At 41.8% G+C, this 18,152-nt stretch overlaps 1 protein-coding gene across 1 annotated transcript in view; it reads left to right on the forward strand.

Moving 5' to 3' along the window:
- Positions 1-396: 396 nt before the first annotated feature.
- LOC140740134 (uncharacterized) overlaps positions 397-18,152 on the forward strand; it is a 187,924-nt gene continuing 170,168 nt past the window's right edge. The window contains exons 1-4 of the mRNA XM_073069068.1: positions 397-521; positions 9,287-9,382; positions 12,036-12,152; positions 12,870-13,007. Of these exons, the coding sequence (XP_072925169.1) occupies positions 482-521; positions 9,287-9,382; positions 12,036-12,152; positions 12,870-13,007 (391 nt within the window). The 5' untranslated portion in view covers positions 397-481. The remainder of the gene's footprint in view (positions 522-9,286; positions 9,383-12,035; positions 12,153-12,869; positions 13,008-18,152) is intronic.

Genomic DNA, 18,152 nt, shown 5'->3' on the forward strand with positions numbered 1-18,152 from the left:
GCATTTGCTGAATCTCTTGTGTTTACTTGCTCTCACTTGTTCCGTTAATGTGAACCTCCACCCTTGAGTGACAGATACATTCCTGTGGCTGCTAATTAACGAGTCTACCCTGCACACACTGATCAATTACTGGGACAGAGACTGCTGACTTGGTGCACAGATCCTGGACAGGTATTTGGAATTGATTGATAGTTGGGCCACAAATCCACAATGTCCAACTTTACACAAGAGATTGTGCAGATGCTGAAAATGCAGTCAAACACGCACAAAATGCAGGAGGAACTCAGCATCTATGGAGGGGAATAAGGAGTTAATGTCTCGGGCTGAGACTTTCATCAGGATTCTCGCCTTTGACATTTTCAGGAAGGGAGTTTCATTTCCTTCTCCATTGTGGAGTCAGTGTGATGATGAGATTATACAGAGTATAAAACCCAGAGCTGACAGTGACAGCTGACACTAGAAAGGTTGAGGTGTGCAGAGAATGGATCTCGGCAACATGAGCAGCTGCCTGCCTCTTCTGGGTAAGTGTTCATTCTGGAATTTTTCTCTTTCTGTCCCTGGTCCACTCTTTTCCCTCCCCTCTCCACTCCTCTCCCTCCCTGCCCACCCCTCCCCTCCCCATTAACTTTCCTCATCATATTTCTGTTGCTTCTCCATTCCTTTCCATGTTGAATTCTACAACACTACCCCCTTTTTCCAGCAGGGTTGCAAAAATCTATCCATCCTTCTCTTAAATATATTTAATGAGGTAATCTCCACTGCTTCATTGGGCAGAGAATTCCCCCCTCTGGGAAAAGCAGTTCCTCCTCATCCCCATCCTAAATCTACTCACCGGAATCTTGAGGCTACATACCCTAGTTCTAGTCCCACCTATAAGTGGAAACAACTCTCCTGTCTCTACTTTATCTATCCTTTAAAAGTTTTATATGTTTCTATGGGATCTCCTCTCATTCTTTTGAATTCCAGTGAGTACAGACCCAGGCGATTCAATTGGATTCAAAGTTGACTTGATCATTGAAGACAGAAGGTAGTGGTAGAGGGCTGTTATACCAACTGAAGGTCTGTGACCGGTGGTATTCCACAGGGCTCAATGCTTGGAGCTCAGTTGTTTGTGATATTTAGAAATGATTTTAATGAAAATGTGGATGAGTGGGTGAGTAAGTTTGCAGATCATTCAGAAAAAGATTGGTATTGTTATGGATAGTCTAAAAGATTGAAACAGAAATATAGAAAACCTACAGCACAATACAGGCCCTTTGGACCACAAAGTTGTGCCGAACATGTCCCTACCTTAGAAATTACTAGGCTTACCCAGAGCCCTCTATTTTACTAAGCTCCATGTACCCATCCAGAAGTCTCTTAAAAGACCCTATCGTATCCAACTCTACCACAGCTGCCGGCAGCCATTTCCACATACCACTCTCTGCGTAAAAACTTACCCCTGACATCTCCTCTGTACCTAATCCCCAGCACCTGTGTCCTCTTGTGGTAACCATTTCAGACCTGGGAGAAAGCCTCTGACTATCCACACGATCAATGCCTCTCATCATCTTATACACCTCTATCTGGTCACCTCTTATTCTCTGTTGCTCCAAGGAGAAAAAGCCGAGTTACTCAACCTATTCTCATAAGGCATGCTCCGCAACCCAGGCAACATCCTTGTAAATCTCCTCTGCACCCTTTCTATGACTTCCACATCCTTCCTCTAGTGAGGCGATCAGAACTGAGCACAGTACTCCAAGTGGGGTCTGACCAGGGTCCTATATAGCATTGCCTCATTACCTCTCGGCTCCTACATTTAATTCCACAATTGATGAAGGCCAATACACCATACACCTTCTTAACCACATATTTGACCTACCAAAATGAACCATTTCACACTTATCTGGGTTGAACTCCATCTGCCACTTCTCAGCCCAGTTTTGCATCCTATCAATGTCCTGCTGTAACCTCTGACAGCCCTCCACACTATCCACAACACCTCCAACCTTTGTGTCATCAGCAAACTTATTAACCTATCCCTCCACTTCCTCACCCAGGTCATTTATAAAAATCACGAATAGTAAGGGTCCCAGAACATATCCCTGAAACGATCACTGGTGGCTGACTTCCATGCAAAATATGACCTGTCTACAACCATTCTTTGTCTTCTGTGGGCAAGCCAGTTCTGGATCCACAAAGCAATGCCCCCTTGGATCCCATGCCTCCTTCCTTTCTCAATAAGCCTTGCATGGGGTACCTTATCAAATGCCATGCTAAAGTCCATAGACACTACATCTACTGCTCTTCCTTCATCAATCTGTTTAGTCACATCCTCAAAAAATTCAATCGGTCTCGTAAGGCACAACCTACCCTTGACAAAGCCATGCTGACTATTCCTAATCATATTATACCTCTCCAAATGTTCATAAATCCTGCCTCTTGGGATCTTCTCCATGAACTTACCAACCACTGAGGTAAGACTCACTGGTCTATAATTTCCTGGGTTATCTCCACTCCCTTTCTTGAATAAAGGAACAACATTCTCAACCCTCCAATCCTTCAGAACCTCTCCTGTCCCTATTGATGATGCAAAGATCATCGCCAGAGGCTCAGCAATCTCCTCCCTCACCTCCTACAGTAGCCTTGGGTACATCTCATCCGGTCCCACCAATTTATCCAACTTAATGCTTTCCAAAAGCTTCAGTACATCCTCTTTTTTAATATCTACATGCTCAAGCTTTTCAGCCTGCTGCAAGTCATCACTATTCTCACCAAGATCTTTTTCCATAGTGAACACTGAAGCAAAGTATTCATTAAATACCTCTGCTATTTCCTCTGGTTCCATACACACTTTCCCACTGTCACAGTTGATAGGTCCTATTCTTTCAAGTCTTATCCTCTTGCTCTTCTCATACTTGTAGAATGCCTTGAGGTTTTCTTTAATCCTGCCCGTCAAGGCCTTCTCATGGCCTCTTCTGGCTCTCCTAATTTTCTTCTTAAGCTCCTTCCTGTTAGCCTTAAAATCTTCTAGATCTCTAACATTACCTAGCTTTCTGAACCTTTTATGAGCTTTTCTTCTTGACTAGATTTATTACAGCCTTTGTACACCACGGTTCCTGTAACCTACCATAACTTCCCCATCTCATTGGAACGTACCTATGCAGAACTCCACACAAATATCCCCTGAACATTCGCCACATTTCTTCTGTACTTCTCCCTGACAACATCTGTTTCCAATTTAAGCTTCCAATTTCCTGCCTGATAGCCTCATAATTCTCCTTACTCCAATTAAATTCAATTGCCAAATGTTACAGCAGAATATAAATGAAAGTTTAAATTCAAATCCAAATTAAATTTATTATCAATGTACATATATGCCACCATAAACAACCTTAAGATTTATTTTCTTACGGACATTAACAGTAAAAACAAAGAAACACAGTAGAATCAGTGAAAAAACACACAAAACAAAATAGATAAACAACCAATGTGCAAAAGCCAACAAATTGTTAATCAGCTGCAGATATGGACAGGATGAGGTCAGATACAGTTTAATCCAGCCAAGTGTGAGGCATTGCACTTTGACACACCAAAGATAGAGAGACGGTACACAGTTAATGGCAGAAGCCTTAACAATGCTGATATTCAGAAGGATCGTGGGATTCAAATCCATTGTTCCCTGAAAGAGTCTACACAGGTTACTGGGGTGGTAAAGAAGGCAATTGGCATGCTTCTCTTTCCTTTGAGGAACTGAGTTTATGATTAAGGAAATTATAACATGAAGTCTTGATCTGACAGTCAACCTAACTTGACCTTGCGCTTTATTGTCTGCCGGTCAGTGCATGATATTTTTAACTTTATTCTGCAATCTGTTATTGTTTTTCCTCCTACTACCTCAATTCACTGTTGTAATGAAATGTTCTATAGGGATGACATGCATAACAAAGTTTTTTGTTGGAACTCGGTTAATGTGACATTAATAAATCAACTGATCAGTTTACCAGCTTTTTAAAGTTCTGGTTAGGCTGCAACTGGAGTATTGCATTCAGTTCTGGCCGCTCTAGTCTGGGAAAGATATGAGGCTTTGGAGAGGGTGCTGAAGAGATTTTCCGTGCTGCTGCCTGGAATAGAGGGATTGTATGGTAGGGAGAGGGTGCACAAACTCTGGTTATTTTCTTTGGAGTGGCAGAGGTTGAGGGAAGGACAGATAGAAATTGATAAGGTTAGCAGGGCATAGATAGAGCAGAGAGCTGGTACGTTTCTCCAGGGTTAAAATGTCTGATACTGGAGAGTGTGAGTTTAATGGGGTGGTGGGGTGCTGCATTGAAATGAGATGTCCGAGGCATGTTTATAAGACAAAGTAGGTGGTACCTGGAATATCGTAGGTACGTGAATAAGCAGAGGTGGATATGGACATTGTTTTGTCAGAAAGGAAGAGTTTAGTTTAGTTACTGGTTTCATTAGTTCAGCAGAATACCAAAGGGCCTGTTCTCTGGTCCTTGGCCAATTGAATGAGTCCAGAGTCCAGTAAAGGTGTTCTTGGCCCACCCTTTGAGCATCTTCTCCTGGTTGAAGAGGGAAAGGAAATCGGTGGAACAACCTTCTGAGGATGTTGGACCAGATCTCAGACGACGGACATCACCCTGAATGGACCAGCCATGAATTCACGGTATTGTTGAGAGTGGATCACATGGGCCAGCACATGGCCCAGTGGATGAATGATCTCTGGGCAAAGATGCTGCCATTGGTGCTGAGGGAGGAGACTAGACTCGAGCTTCTGAGGAAGTGAGAGTCACTGGACCCAGGTTCAGTATTGACCTCAGGTACTGTCTGTGGACTTCACAATGTTCTTCCTGGAAATGTTCCTCTGGGTGCTCCAGTTGCCTCTGACATCCCAAGGATATTCGGGGTTAATTCTCACTGGAAGCTACCTCTTAGTGTAGGTAAAGAGCAAAATAACCAAAGGGGAGTTGATGGGCATCTGAGGGAGAATGTTGCCAGGAAACAGGGAAATAAGAAGGGAAACAGGACAGATGGGATTGCTCTGCTGGAGCTGGTGTGGGGTGATGGGCTGAATGGTTTTGGGTGCCACACAAGTCAGTGACATGGCAATGACCACCCAGTGTCACGAGAGGGACATCCACCCAGTCACCTGGTTTTCCCAAGTGCTTGCTTCCAGAATCGTTGAGGATCTCCAAAGTCATCACGGCCTGGTGACTGATCTTATTGAGAGCTGGTGGAGGACAATGGTCGGTTCTACCAATGTTAGGGAGTATCTGAGCCAATGTTTGGAAGGTCGTCCCACAAACTGTGTGTGAATCCTGACTGGATTGATTAGGTGAGAACATTTCTGTTAAAGGTACAGGCCTAGTCTCCTATTCCCTCTGGATCCTTGACTGGGGACAGAGCAGGAAAATGGTCAGAGATGGAGAACCAGCTATAATTATCATACTGACAGCACAGGCTTGAAGGGTTGAAAGGTCTCATCCTATCTTCTATGTTTCTATGTGTAGGAGGGGCTGTCATCGAGCATATCCTCATGATTTGGTGATGAAGCCTCCACCATTTCCCCACCAGTCAGAAGAGGAAGTCACAATTCAGATTATCTGAGACTTTCAAAATGAATTTTAGTACATTATGAGCTGCAGGTCTGTTAGTGGACTCTCCAAACCCTGGTACCTTTGTCCTGGGACAGGCTCTTTCACAGCTTCAGTCAGGCTCTCAATCTGTGCCCTTATCCAGGAGTTCCACACCAAACCTCAGCCTCTGGTCTGCCCCCTCACATCTGTGCGATTAGATGTGGTAGAGATAACTTTACTCTGAATGTAGCTCATGTTGTCTCTACCCATGATATATTTATGGGACAATGTGAAGGGAGCTTCATTCTGTATTTACCCCATGATGTCCCTGCCTCAGATGTGCTTGTGGTACATTGCAGAGGGAGATTTACCATTTATTTAACCCATGATATCCCTGCTCAGAATATGTGTTACTCTGTATTTAACCCACATAGTCACTGCTCTGGAAGTATTCGATGGGATAGTGTTGAGCAGCGGTTCCTAACCCTTTTTTATGTCATGGAGCCTGACCTTTTACCGAGGGATCTATGGACCCCAGGTTGTGAACTCCTGGTACAGAGAGATATTTAAATTGTATTTAACCCTCTCCTGCCCTGTCTCTCTACATTTGCTTTGTGACACGGAGTGGATGAGCAAATCCCCGCCCTCAATTAGTTGGAGTTTCTGAGCAAATCCATTTGATCCTAGATCTGAGTAAACGTCAGGAATGAGTATTATTCCAACTCTAACAATTGCTGGGTGAGTGGAATGTGCTGCAGGGGTGCTGGGTCAAAACTGATAGTACATTTATTATCAAAGTATGTACACATTATAGAACTTTGAGATTTATCTCCCAACAGGCAGCCACAAAACAAAGAAACCACATATAAAGAGTAAAATAACCCATAAAAAGAAGACCCTGGAACACCCAATGTGAAATGAAAAACAAACATCATGCAGACAGTAACTGCAAACAAATAGCGTTTTGAACTGAAGTCTGTCAAGAGAGCCCCACAGTCCAGCGCAGGGCTGAGTAAAAGTTGTGGAGCAGCGATCAGAACCGGCTCAGACCTTGCCCCAGGCTTCAACATCCTGATCTTTTCAATCTGGCCCAGTACTTAACTCCCTGTCCGAACAACGGGTTCTGCCACCAGGATATACAGGACTTCGCCTTCTTGATTCAGTCTGTATATCTCCATCGGCACATTGTGTTCAATCATATAACCATATAACAATTACAGCACGGAAACAGGCCATCTCGGCCCTTCTAGTCCGTGCCGAATGCTTACTCTCACCTAGTCCCACCCACCTGCACTCAGCCCATAACCCTCCATTCCTTTCCTGTCCATATACCTATCCAATTTTACTTTAAATGACAATACCGAACCTGCCTCTACCACTTCTACTGGAAGCTTGTTCCACACAGCTACCACTCTCTAAGTAAAGAAATTCCCCCTCGTGTTACCCCTAAACTTCTGCCCCCTAACTCTCAACTCATGTCCTCTTGTTTGAATCTCCCCTACTCTCAATGGAAAAAAGCCTATCCACGTCAACTCTATCTATCCCCCTCATAATTTTAAATACCTGAATCAAGTCCTCCCTCAACCTTCGACGCTCCAAGGAACAAAGACCTAACTTGTTCAACCTTTCCCTATGACTTAGGTGCTGAAACCCAGGTAACATTCTAGTAAATCTTCTCTGTACTCTCTCTATTTTGTTGATATCTTTCCTATAATTCGGTGACCAGAACTGTACACAATACTCCAAATTCGGCCTGACCAATGCCTTGTACAATTTTAACATTACATCCCAACTCCTATACTCAATGCTCTGATTTATAATGGCCAGCATACCAAAAACTTTCTTCACCACCCTATCCACATGTGATTCCACCTTCAGGGAACTATGCATCATTATTCCTAGATCACTCTGTTCTACTCCATTCTTCAATGCCCCACCATTTACCATGTATGTCCTATTTGGATTATTCCTACCAAAATGTAGCACCTCACACTTATTAGCATTAAACTCCATCTGCCATCATTCAGCCCACTCGTCTAACTGGCCCAAATCTCTCTACAAACTTTGAAAACCTACTACATTATCCACAACGCCACCTACCTTAGTATCATCTGCATACTTACTAATCCAATTTATCTCCCCATCATCCAGATCATTAATGTAATTAACAAACAACATTGGACCCAGTACAGATCCCTGACAAACAGTTATCCACCACTACTCTCTGGCATCTCCCATCCAACCACTGTTGAATCCATTTTACTATTTCAATATTAATACTTAACGATTGAACCTTCCTAACTAACATTCCATGCGGAACTTTGTCAAAGTGTTGTGTCGATACTGTCTGTGCCTGGACCCTATGGCTTCGATTCGGCATATTCCTGACCTTTCACACTCTTCCACTCTCTTGTTGACAGGTGTGCCATGCTGAATTGACTGCAAATCCAAAGGGAAGTTGTCCCGCTTGGTGGTGCAATAATATCAGCTCAAGACTCCAGAGCGAAGGTTCCCGAGTTGGAATCCAAGTTGGGTTGAGCATCGAGCTAGCAACTCAGCCTCGTAAAAACAAGAATAGCTAGCTAGGAAACAAAAGATGGTGCTCTGATAAGGGCTATTCTTCTTCTTCTTCTTCTTCCAAAGGGAAGTTACAGACAATTACTTGTGATGATTGTAGTATTTGTCATCCTATACCACCTAGGAATTCATTTTCTTGCAGCCATTTTCTGCAACATAAACAAATGCGATAGAATTTATGAAAAACTATAAATAACAAAGGATGACTAAGAGCTGAGTGCAAAAGAATTCAAATCATGTAAATAATAAAAAAGTAAGTATATAATACAGAGAACATGAGATGTAGAGTTCCTGAAAGTGAGTCAATAGGTTGTGGAATCAGTTCATCATTGAGGAGAGTGAAGTTATCCATGGTAGTTTAGGAGCCTGATGGCTGCTGGGTAATAACTGTTCCTGAACCTGGTGTTGTGGGATCTAAGGTTCCTGTATCTCACCATCCAGGACTTGCCTCTTCTCAATAGTCCCATCAACAAAGCAGTACAGAGCCTGAAGACCCACACTCAATGTTTTCCAAACAGCTGCCATCAGTCCTGTCATTAGATTTCTGAAATGTCCATGAACTCACAAATTCTATCTCATAACACCTTGTTTGGGTATTAGTTAATATTTATCACTTCAAAGTTCAAAGTAAAATTATTATCAAAGTAGTTATATGTTACCATGTGCCACCCTGAGATTTATTTTTTTGAAGACATTTACAAGAAAATAAAGAAGTAAAGTAAATTTTATATAAAACTCTACATAAAGAAAGACTAACAAACAGCCAAAGTGCAAATGAAGGCAAACTTGTTTCTCACACCACCAGGTTCAGGAAGTTATTACCCTATAACCATCATCCTCTCGACCCAGTGTAGATAACTTCAACAGGTGATGTGGAGTCATGTGAGCTTTGGACACCAGTGTCAGAAGTCAATACCGGTGGCTGGATTTTGGTCACTGAGAACAAAGCACTGACACACCTGTGTTCAACGCCATCAATCCAAGGACTGGTTTTACCCATCTCAGGAGGTGGGGCTATTAACTCTCTCTCTCCCTCCCACAGTTTTCATCAGCCCTGGCTATGTTCAGTATTGGGGTGCTGTGTTTCAGGAGAGAAGGAATAAAAATGGTGGAGCAAACATCTAACTGCCTCATTTTCTTTCTTTTAGTTATCTTGTGCTGTGGTATGTTCCGAGACATTCTGTCCCAAAATCACAGCTGTCAACCGGGTTATCAATTTGATCCATCACTAAACGACTGTTCTGGTGAGTTTTAAATTCCCTCAGGTGACTGATTTTGGTTGAGGTTTAAGATGATGATACAGTCCAATTAATGGTTTCAATGAATGTACACTCAGTGCCCACTTTATTAGGTATACATGTACACCTGCTCATTAATGCAAATGTCCAATCGACCAATCATATGGCAGCGACTCAATGCACAAAAGCATGCAGACATGGTCAAGGGGTTCAATTGTTGTTCAGACCAAATGTCAGGATGGGGTAGAAATGTGATGTAAGTGACTTTGACGGTGGAATCTTTGTTGGTGCCAGATGGGGTGGTTTGAGTATCTCAGAAACTGCTGATCGCCTGGATTTTCACACACAAGACTCTAGAGCATCCAGTGAATGGCAGTTCTGTGAGTGAAAACACCTTGTAATGAGAAAGTGTTATGTTTTGTAACTCTGAAACATAAAACTAATTAAAAGCAAAACCACAGAGACACAGTCAGGGATAACTCATGTAAATTTTGTTTCATTTAAAAGAACCAGAACACTTAATCAAAGAATATATTTACAATATTACTCAAATTACTCAGAGCCATGTACATTTAGTTTTGTTTTTAATTTAGTGGGATGTGCAAATATGATGTGGTGGCATGATGACGTATGCCATTCACATACTTTTAGTTTTTACACATAACCCAGAATTAATCATTTAAATGAATACAAAATACTTAATCAAAGAATATATTTAGAGAAAGCTCAAATATTTCTGAGGTATTAAATACACATCAGAAAGATCAGAAATCTTTCCAATATTTTTCCAAAAGCGGACATGACCAGAACATATGAGTTAAAGACGCGATTTCTAATTGACATCTGTCACAAATAGGGTTTATATAAGAATAAAAATGAGTTAATTTATCCTTGGACATATGGGCCCTATGTACAACCTTAAATTGTATTAATGAATGTTTGGCACATATAGATGATGTATTAACTAATTGAAGAATTCTATCCCAATTCTCAATAGGAATAATAAGATTGAGCTCTCTTTCCCAATCATTTTTGGTCTTATCAAAGGGCACTGAACGTATCTTCATAATTATATTATAAAGTTTTGATATAAGCCTTTTTTGAAAAGGGTTTAATTCAAACAAACTCTCAAAATATCTGAAGACACAAAATTTGGGAACGTAGGAAGTACCGTACTTAAAAAATGCCTAACCTGTAAGTATCTAAAAAAATGAAATCTAGGCAAATTATATTTATTAGATAATTGCTCAAAAGACATAAAACAGTTGTCCAAAAATAAGTCGGAAAATCTTAATAAACCCTTAGTTTTCCAAGTCAAAAAAGCTTGATCTATAATTGAGGGGTGGAAAAAACAATTAGATACAATAGGACTATTTAAAACGAATTGAGTCAACCCGAAAAATTTCCGAAATTGAAACCATATACGTAAGGTATATTTAACTATCGGTCATGTCCGCTTTTGGAAAAATATTGGAAAGATATTTTTGATATTATCTCGGCGGTGCTGAACATCGATTTACAACCCCATCCTATTACCGCAATTTTTGGTTTACCGATGATGGACTCACTCCATTTATCTCCTTCCGCCTGTTGAATGATTGCTTTTCTCACTTTGATGGCTAGAAGATCTATTTTGTTGAATTGGAAGGAAATTAATCCTCCCACGGTATTTCATTGGCTTTCTCAAACTATGTTATGTCTAAATTTAGAAAAAATTAGAAGTGCTGTATTTGATACTTCTATTAAATTTGAAAAGATATGGAGACCATTTATTCAATATTTTCATATGATGTAATGGCCCTGTGCCAAGCTTATTGGTTTTTTCAGCTTTAATCGTATGTATGTTGAGAGGATCGGAGTTGACGACATTGATGTTTATGTATGCTTGTGAGATACTATAAACAGCCCTTTTTTTTCTCTCTTTAGTTTTTTTTCTTTCTTTGCTTCTTTTTTTCCCCCTTAGATATTAGATTAGTAGGTTAGTTAACTTTTCATATATTTTGTTTTCTTTTTTTATATTATATATTATGAAATATCTAGATTTACCTTGTTCATATATATACTATATGGTTTATGTTTTGGGAAAACTTATTTATACTGTATTCATTGCTTATGTATTCCTTCATGTGTAATGGGAATTTGTATGTAATCCCTTTATTAATATTTTAATTGTATTTTGTTCATAATATTTTTAATACTAATAAAAAGATTGAAAAAACAGAAAGATCAGAAATATCATTTAATTTATTTTCCACTCTAAATAAAATATTAATTTATGTGAGATGTAGAGTGAAACAGGTCCTTCTGACCCAACAAGACACACTGCAGCAACCTATCTATTTAACTCAAGCCTAATCACAGGACAATTTACAATGACCAATTAGCCTACCAACCAGTACGTCTTTGAAAATTGGGAGGAAACCACAACACTTGGAGGAAATCCACACACTCCTGGGGAGAATGTACAAGCTCCTCCCAGACAGTGTCGGAATTGATCTCTGAACTTTGGAATGCCCTGAGTTGTAATAACGTTGGGCTATCCGCTCGCTACTGTGGCGCCCCTGATGTAATTTTCTAAATTCCACCAACTACAGTAGAATCCACTTGTAATGGAGAGCAAAATGTTTACAATTGTAAAGAATTTCCCCTCTTTACACAGATATCAATGAATGTGAAACAACTTCATGTGGACCTCGCAAAAAGTGTTGGAACACTGTTGGTTCTTACAAGTGTCAATGCAAGGATGGGTACAATACAATCAATCAGGGCTGTGAAGGTGAGGACTTTAAATAACTATGAAGTCAAGAATAAAATTCAAGACTAAATTATTAGTTATGAATGTGTTAGAGACTGTGAATTAAACACAATTTTGAGGGGTATAGATAGCGTAAATGCAAGCAGGCTTTTTCCACTGAGGATGGGTGGGACTACAACTAAAGATCATGGGGTAAGGGTGAAAGGTGAAAAGTTTAAGGGAAACATGAGGGGAACTTCTTCACTCAGAAGGTTGTGAGTGTGGAACGAGCTGTCAGTGCAAGGGGTGCAAGTGAACCTCATTTCAATGTATAAGAGAAGTTTGGATAGGGTCATGGATAGCAGGGGCAAGGAGGGATATGGTCATGCATTAGTTACAGGTCGATGGGAGTAGGCCATTTAAATGGTTTGGCATGGACTGGATGGGCTAAAAGGCCTCCTTCTGAGCTGTACTTTCCTTTGACTCTATGAGGCACTACGGTCGAGAGGCGGTTAGTGCGACGCTATTACATTTCAGGGTGTCAGAGTTTGGAGTTCATTTCCAGTGCCATCTGTAAGGAGTTTGTACAAAAGTCTGGGCAGAGTAGTGGAGATGAAATTTCACTCTGATAAGCGTGAGGGTGGAGATCTCAAAGGTTAGATATATACCGTGAATGGTAGGACCCTAGAGAGTATTGAAGAGTAAAGGGACCTTAATGTGTAGTCGAGCAATCCCTGAAGTGTTTCTGTGTCAGTGCAGATATCGACGAATGTAATTCCTCTCCATGTGCCCGTGAAGCAACTTGTCAGAACACAGATGGTTCATTCCAGTGCATCTGCAGCAGCGGTTTTCAGTTGTCTGAGAAGGCTGGCTCCAATGGAAGGAGGCGCTGTGAAGGTAAGGATCGTAAATAACCGTGACATAAAATGAAGGTCAAATTGCCAATCTCCAGGGTGGTCAAGGTCAAAGTCAAAGTTCAGTTTATTGTAATATGCACAAATATACGTACGTATGCATTAGTGGAATGTAAAACTTACCTGATGGGCCGAATGGCCTAATTCTGCTCCTATGTCTTTTGATTTTTCAGTCTTACCTTCAGCAGCATCACAGGCACAAAGCATCATATAAACGTCATTCACAAGACTCTGATTAACTGGTCCTGTTTGGGAGAACTCTGAAAGAACAAAAACTAATTGTGAATGTTGCCAAGATTCCCTTTAGTTACTGGGGACAGTATGCCATATCCAAGAAAAGAGGTTCTGGCAATGGAGAGGGTTCACAAGGATGATCCTGGGAATGACACGGTTAATGTATGAGGAACGTCTGATGGTTCTAGGCCTGTACGCGCTTGAATTTCTTTAGCAGAGGGTGGTGAATCAGAGGAACTCATTGCTTCAGATGGCCATGGAGGCCAAGTCATTCGGTGTATTTAAAGTGCAAGTTGAGGGGGACTTCCGGTCGGCAGCCATATGGAGTAGTTGCAGAGAACAAGCGCTCCGTTCTATTTTCTATCTCCACACTCCTTTTTCCCCCTTCTGTCATACCAACCTGTTAGACTTTTTGCTCTTCCACCTGTCTGCAACTACACTTGCTTCACAATCACTTCAAGGAGTACTAAGACCGGGAAAAAAGACAAATTAGCGGCTGGCCTGACTGTGGAGGCCATCTCTACACTACTAGACCAACATCGTGCGGCGTTAGTGGTTGAATTCAAATCTTCTTTCAGCCTGCTGGAAGTGAAACTTGAGCAAATACAATCCAAAGTGGAGGACGATGGCCAATGCTTACCTTCTCTTGAGCTCACCACGAGCGATCTGATCCAGCACGTCAGTGAACTGGAAACTATCTGCTCCAGCTTACGTGAAAACAATATCAGGTTAACGTCTAAAGTTACTGACTTGGAAGGCCGGAGCAGATGGCAGAACCTACGCACCCTGGGCTTGCCAGAATCTATCGAAGGCGGGCGTCCTACTGAATTTTTTTCCACTCTGCTTTGTGAGATTTTCGGGAAGGAGACGCTCCCGTCCCCACCAGAGATTGACAGAGCCCACCGTTCACTAGCAGCTAAATCAGCCCCAGGACAGAGACCATGTCTGGTTATTCTTTGCCTGCACCGCTACAAGATTAAAGATCTCCTGGTCAGAGAGGCCCGGCGGAGAGGGAAGCTATAATACTACGGCCAACAGATTCGGGCTGTGGAAGACTACTCTCCTGAAGTTTTGAAACTGTGAGCTGAGTACAGAGAAGTAATGATGGAGCTATACAACCGAGGACTCAGGCCTCTCCTACTATTTCCTGCGCATCTCCGCATCACACTTCCCGGCGGTGATAAGAAGTGGCTACGCTCCATGGACAAAGCACGGAACTACATCAATAGCCTCCCCACTGCATGGAACTCTTCATAAAATACTTTTTTTTCCATACCCTCTGCAGGCAACGTTAGTAGTGCCTGGATAGCGAGGTCTGGTCTGACTTGGCCGGGTTAGGTGCTGACTACTATGAAGAGTGGAATAATATACACTCAAACTGCTCTCTCTCTCTCTCTCTCTCTCTCTCTCTCTCCCTCTCCCTCTTCTCTCTCTCTCTCTCTCTCCCTCTCCCTCTCCCTCTCCCTCTCCCTCTCCCTCTCCCACCTCTCCCTCTCCCTCTCCCCTCTCCCCCTCCTCCCCTGCCCCCCTCCCCTCCCCCCTCCCCCCCCCCTCCCCCTCCCCCCTCCCCCTCCCCCTCCCCCCTCCCCCTCCCCCTCCCCCTCCCCCTCTCCCCCTCCCACCTCCCCCTCCCCCTCCCCTCCCTCCTCCCCCCCTCCCCCTCCCCCTCCTCTCTCCCCCTCTCCTCATCCCTCTCTCCTCCCCCCCTCTCTCTCTCTCCTCCCTCCTTTTATCTCAAATTCAAAGAACTCTACAACCTTACATGGGAAGAGCACTGGATAAAGTCTGCTTTTTTTAAAAAAAAAAAATTTCACTTTTTTCAAATATAAGTTTATATTTCTGTTTTATGGTTCATTTTTCAGAGCCATGTTTAACAAACCTTGGGGAAATTGTTTACCTCTCATTAAGCACAATGTCAGTTTAGGAGTGTTAAATGCTTACTGTTTCCTTTAAATAATAACGGGGTGGCAGATGATGCTACGAGTGATAGCAAGTTGTACTGTTGGGTGACTATTGGTCTTAAGAGCTTGTTGCTATGTTCTTTGGCAGCTGTCCTGTGGGTTGGGGTGGGGGGGAGGATATTCTAATGCCAATACTGTTTTAAGAACCCTTAAAAGTCCTCGTTCTGCAGGATTTATTTCTGCTCTGCTTCTTTTTGTTTTACACTTTTGCCTCAGAGCTGATACCCAAAATCTTGATACCGCTTATGCCTATCAATCTGTATCTTTTTTAAAGGAGAATGGTTAGTCCGTTCAATTTTGTCAGGTGGAATGTCAAGAGGCTGAAGCACCCTGTTTAAAGAAGGAAGGTGTTCTCGCATCTCAAACAGTTTAATACAGCAATTGCATTTCTACAAGAAACACACATTCGCAGTTCTGAGAATTCCTGTCTTGTGTCACTGTTGACGGGGTAGCACTTCCACTCCACTTTTCAGGCTATAGCCAGGGGGCTCTCAATTCTCATTAACCAAAACGTTCCCTTTGAGCTCCACAACACAATACCAGACACAAACGGCCGTTTTGTCATTGTCTCGGGGAAATTATATAATACATTGGTAGTGCTGACTAACATATATGCTCCTAACTCAGACAATGTGGGCTTCTTTGAACATTTTTTCCTGCAGTGCCTGATCTCAGTTCACACTCTCTCATACTAGGTGAAGACTTCAACTGTTAATTAGATCCAGTGCCGAATCGATCATCTCCTTTTCCCAGAGTACTAAGCAAATCTGCTTCATTAATTCAGTCCTTCCTTTCCAACTATGGCATCTCCGATGAATGGCATTTTCTCCACCCAAATAACAGAGAATATTCTAGAATTGATTATTTTATAATCGATAATCAGCTGATTCCTTCGGTCTGTTCCCGTGTTTAACAGAGCTTAGTCATATCAGACCATGCCCTGGTTGTCCTGTCCATAACTCTTCCTGGCCTTCCACAAATAAATAAGCACTGGCGTTTCAATTCGACCTTACTGTCAGATAATGATATTGTAAAATTTATGGAGGACCACATAATCTTTTTCCTTAACACCAATATGTCACCTGAAACCTCAAGCCTGGTTGCTTGGGACACTATGAAAGCATACCTCAGGGGTCAAAGAATCTCCTACTCTGCGAATATGAAAAGAAAGACCCATAAAGAGCGACTAGATCTGGCCAATCAAATTAAAGAAATAGCGCAACATTATGCTCCATTTAAAAATCCAGAGCTGTATGTAAAATGAGTGGAACTCCAAACCAAATTTGATCTTATTTCCACTCACCCAATAATGCCAACTTTTGAAAAGCAAGAGCCGATTTTATATCCATGGTGACAAATCTGGCAAATTTTTAGCCAACCAATTAAGGGGCCTTAAAGCCAAACAACACATCACAAAACTTTGAATGGAAAACGGAAGCATCACCTCGAATCACTCTGAAATCAATAATACATTCAGGAATTATTACTCCCGATCTTATTGTTCTGAATCCCCAAACGTTAACATTTTGGTCGAGAATTTTTTAAACATCTTAAATATCCTCACGCTCTCTCCTGATTTCAAAATGAGACTGAGTGAGCCAATATCATTAGAGGAAATATCCTCAGCCATCTCGTCACTGCAGACTGGTAAATCTCCAGGACCCGACGGGTTCCCTGTAGAATTCTTTAAATCATTTTCATCACTGCTCTTACCTCAATTAACCTTGGTTCTATCTTATTCATTTAAACAAGGTAAATTGCCAAGAATCATTTAATGAGGCATGCCTCATTCTTCTAGAAAAGAGAGGCAAGGATCCAACAGAGTGCTCGTCATACAGGTCAATTTCTCTGTTAAATGTCGATGTCAAAATTTTAGCTAATGTCTGGACCTGCAGACTGGAGAATGTCCTACCCTCAATTACTTCTGAAGACCAAACTGGCTTTGTCAAAAACCGCCTCCCCTTTTTTAACATACGCGCCTCTTTAATTTTTATACTCACCTTCAATTGGAATCCCTGAATGTGTCATTTCCTTAGATGCAGAGAAAGCCTTTGATCATATGCAATGGAATTACTTCTTTGTTGTTTTAGAAAAATTAGATTTCGGACCAAATTTTATCATGTGGATTAAATTGTTATATTTGTGTCCCACTGCCTCTATTTTGACCAACGCTCAGCAATCCCAACCCTTCAACCTCAAACGTCGAACCCACCAAGGGTGCCCTTTAAGCCCTTTACTGTTCAATCTGGCCATAGAGCCACTGGCGATTGCATTCCATAGTTGTGCAGACCTGATGGTGATTTGGAGGGGGTGAGTTGAGCACAAAGTTTCCCTTTATGCTGATGATCTTTTACTTTTTATATCAAACCCAATCTCCTCCTTACCCCCCATGTTCTCACTCCTTGACAAATTTAGCCCGTTTTCTGGATACAAACTTAACTTACACAAAAGCGAACTTTGTCCAATAAACAGAGAAGCACAAACATTAGAGTTTCATAACCTCCCTTTTAAGGTAGTGAATAACCAATTTACTTACCTTGGTGTTACAGTAACAAGGAAATATAAGTGCCTTTTTGGAGAAAACTTTATTAATTTGTTAAATCAAACAAAACAGATCCTAGCGCAGTGGTCACCCCGTCCATGTCCCTGATGGGCCGAATCAACGTCATCAAAATGAACATCCTTCCTAAATGTTTATACCTTTTTTGATCCATACCAATTTTCATTCCTAAAGCCTTTTTTGACTCACTAGACTCAGTCATATTTCCCTACCTATGCAAGGGCAAGTGTCCCCAACTGAATAAAGTTCATCGTCAAAAATCTAAAAGTGTTGGGGGCAGGGCTCTGCCCAATTTCCACTTATACCACTGGGCAGCTAACATTCATTGTCTCATCTTTTGGTCTCATTTTTTATAATCAGTCTGACTGCCCAT

Source organism: Hemitrygon akajei, chromosome 16 (assembly GCF_048418815.1).
Source record: "Hemitrygon akajei chromosome 16, sHemAka1.3, whole genome shotgun sequence".
NCBI classification, from domain to species: domain Eukaryota; kingdom Metazoa; phylum Chordata; class Chondrichthyes; order Myliobatiformes; family Dasyatidae; genus Hemitrygon; species Hemitrygon akajei.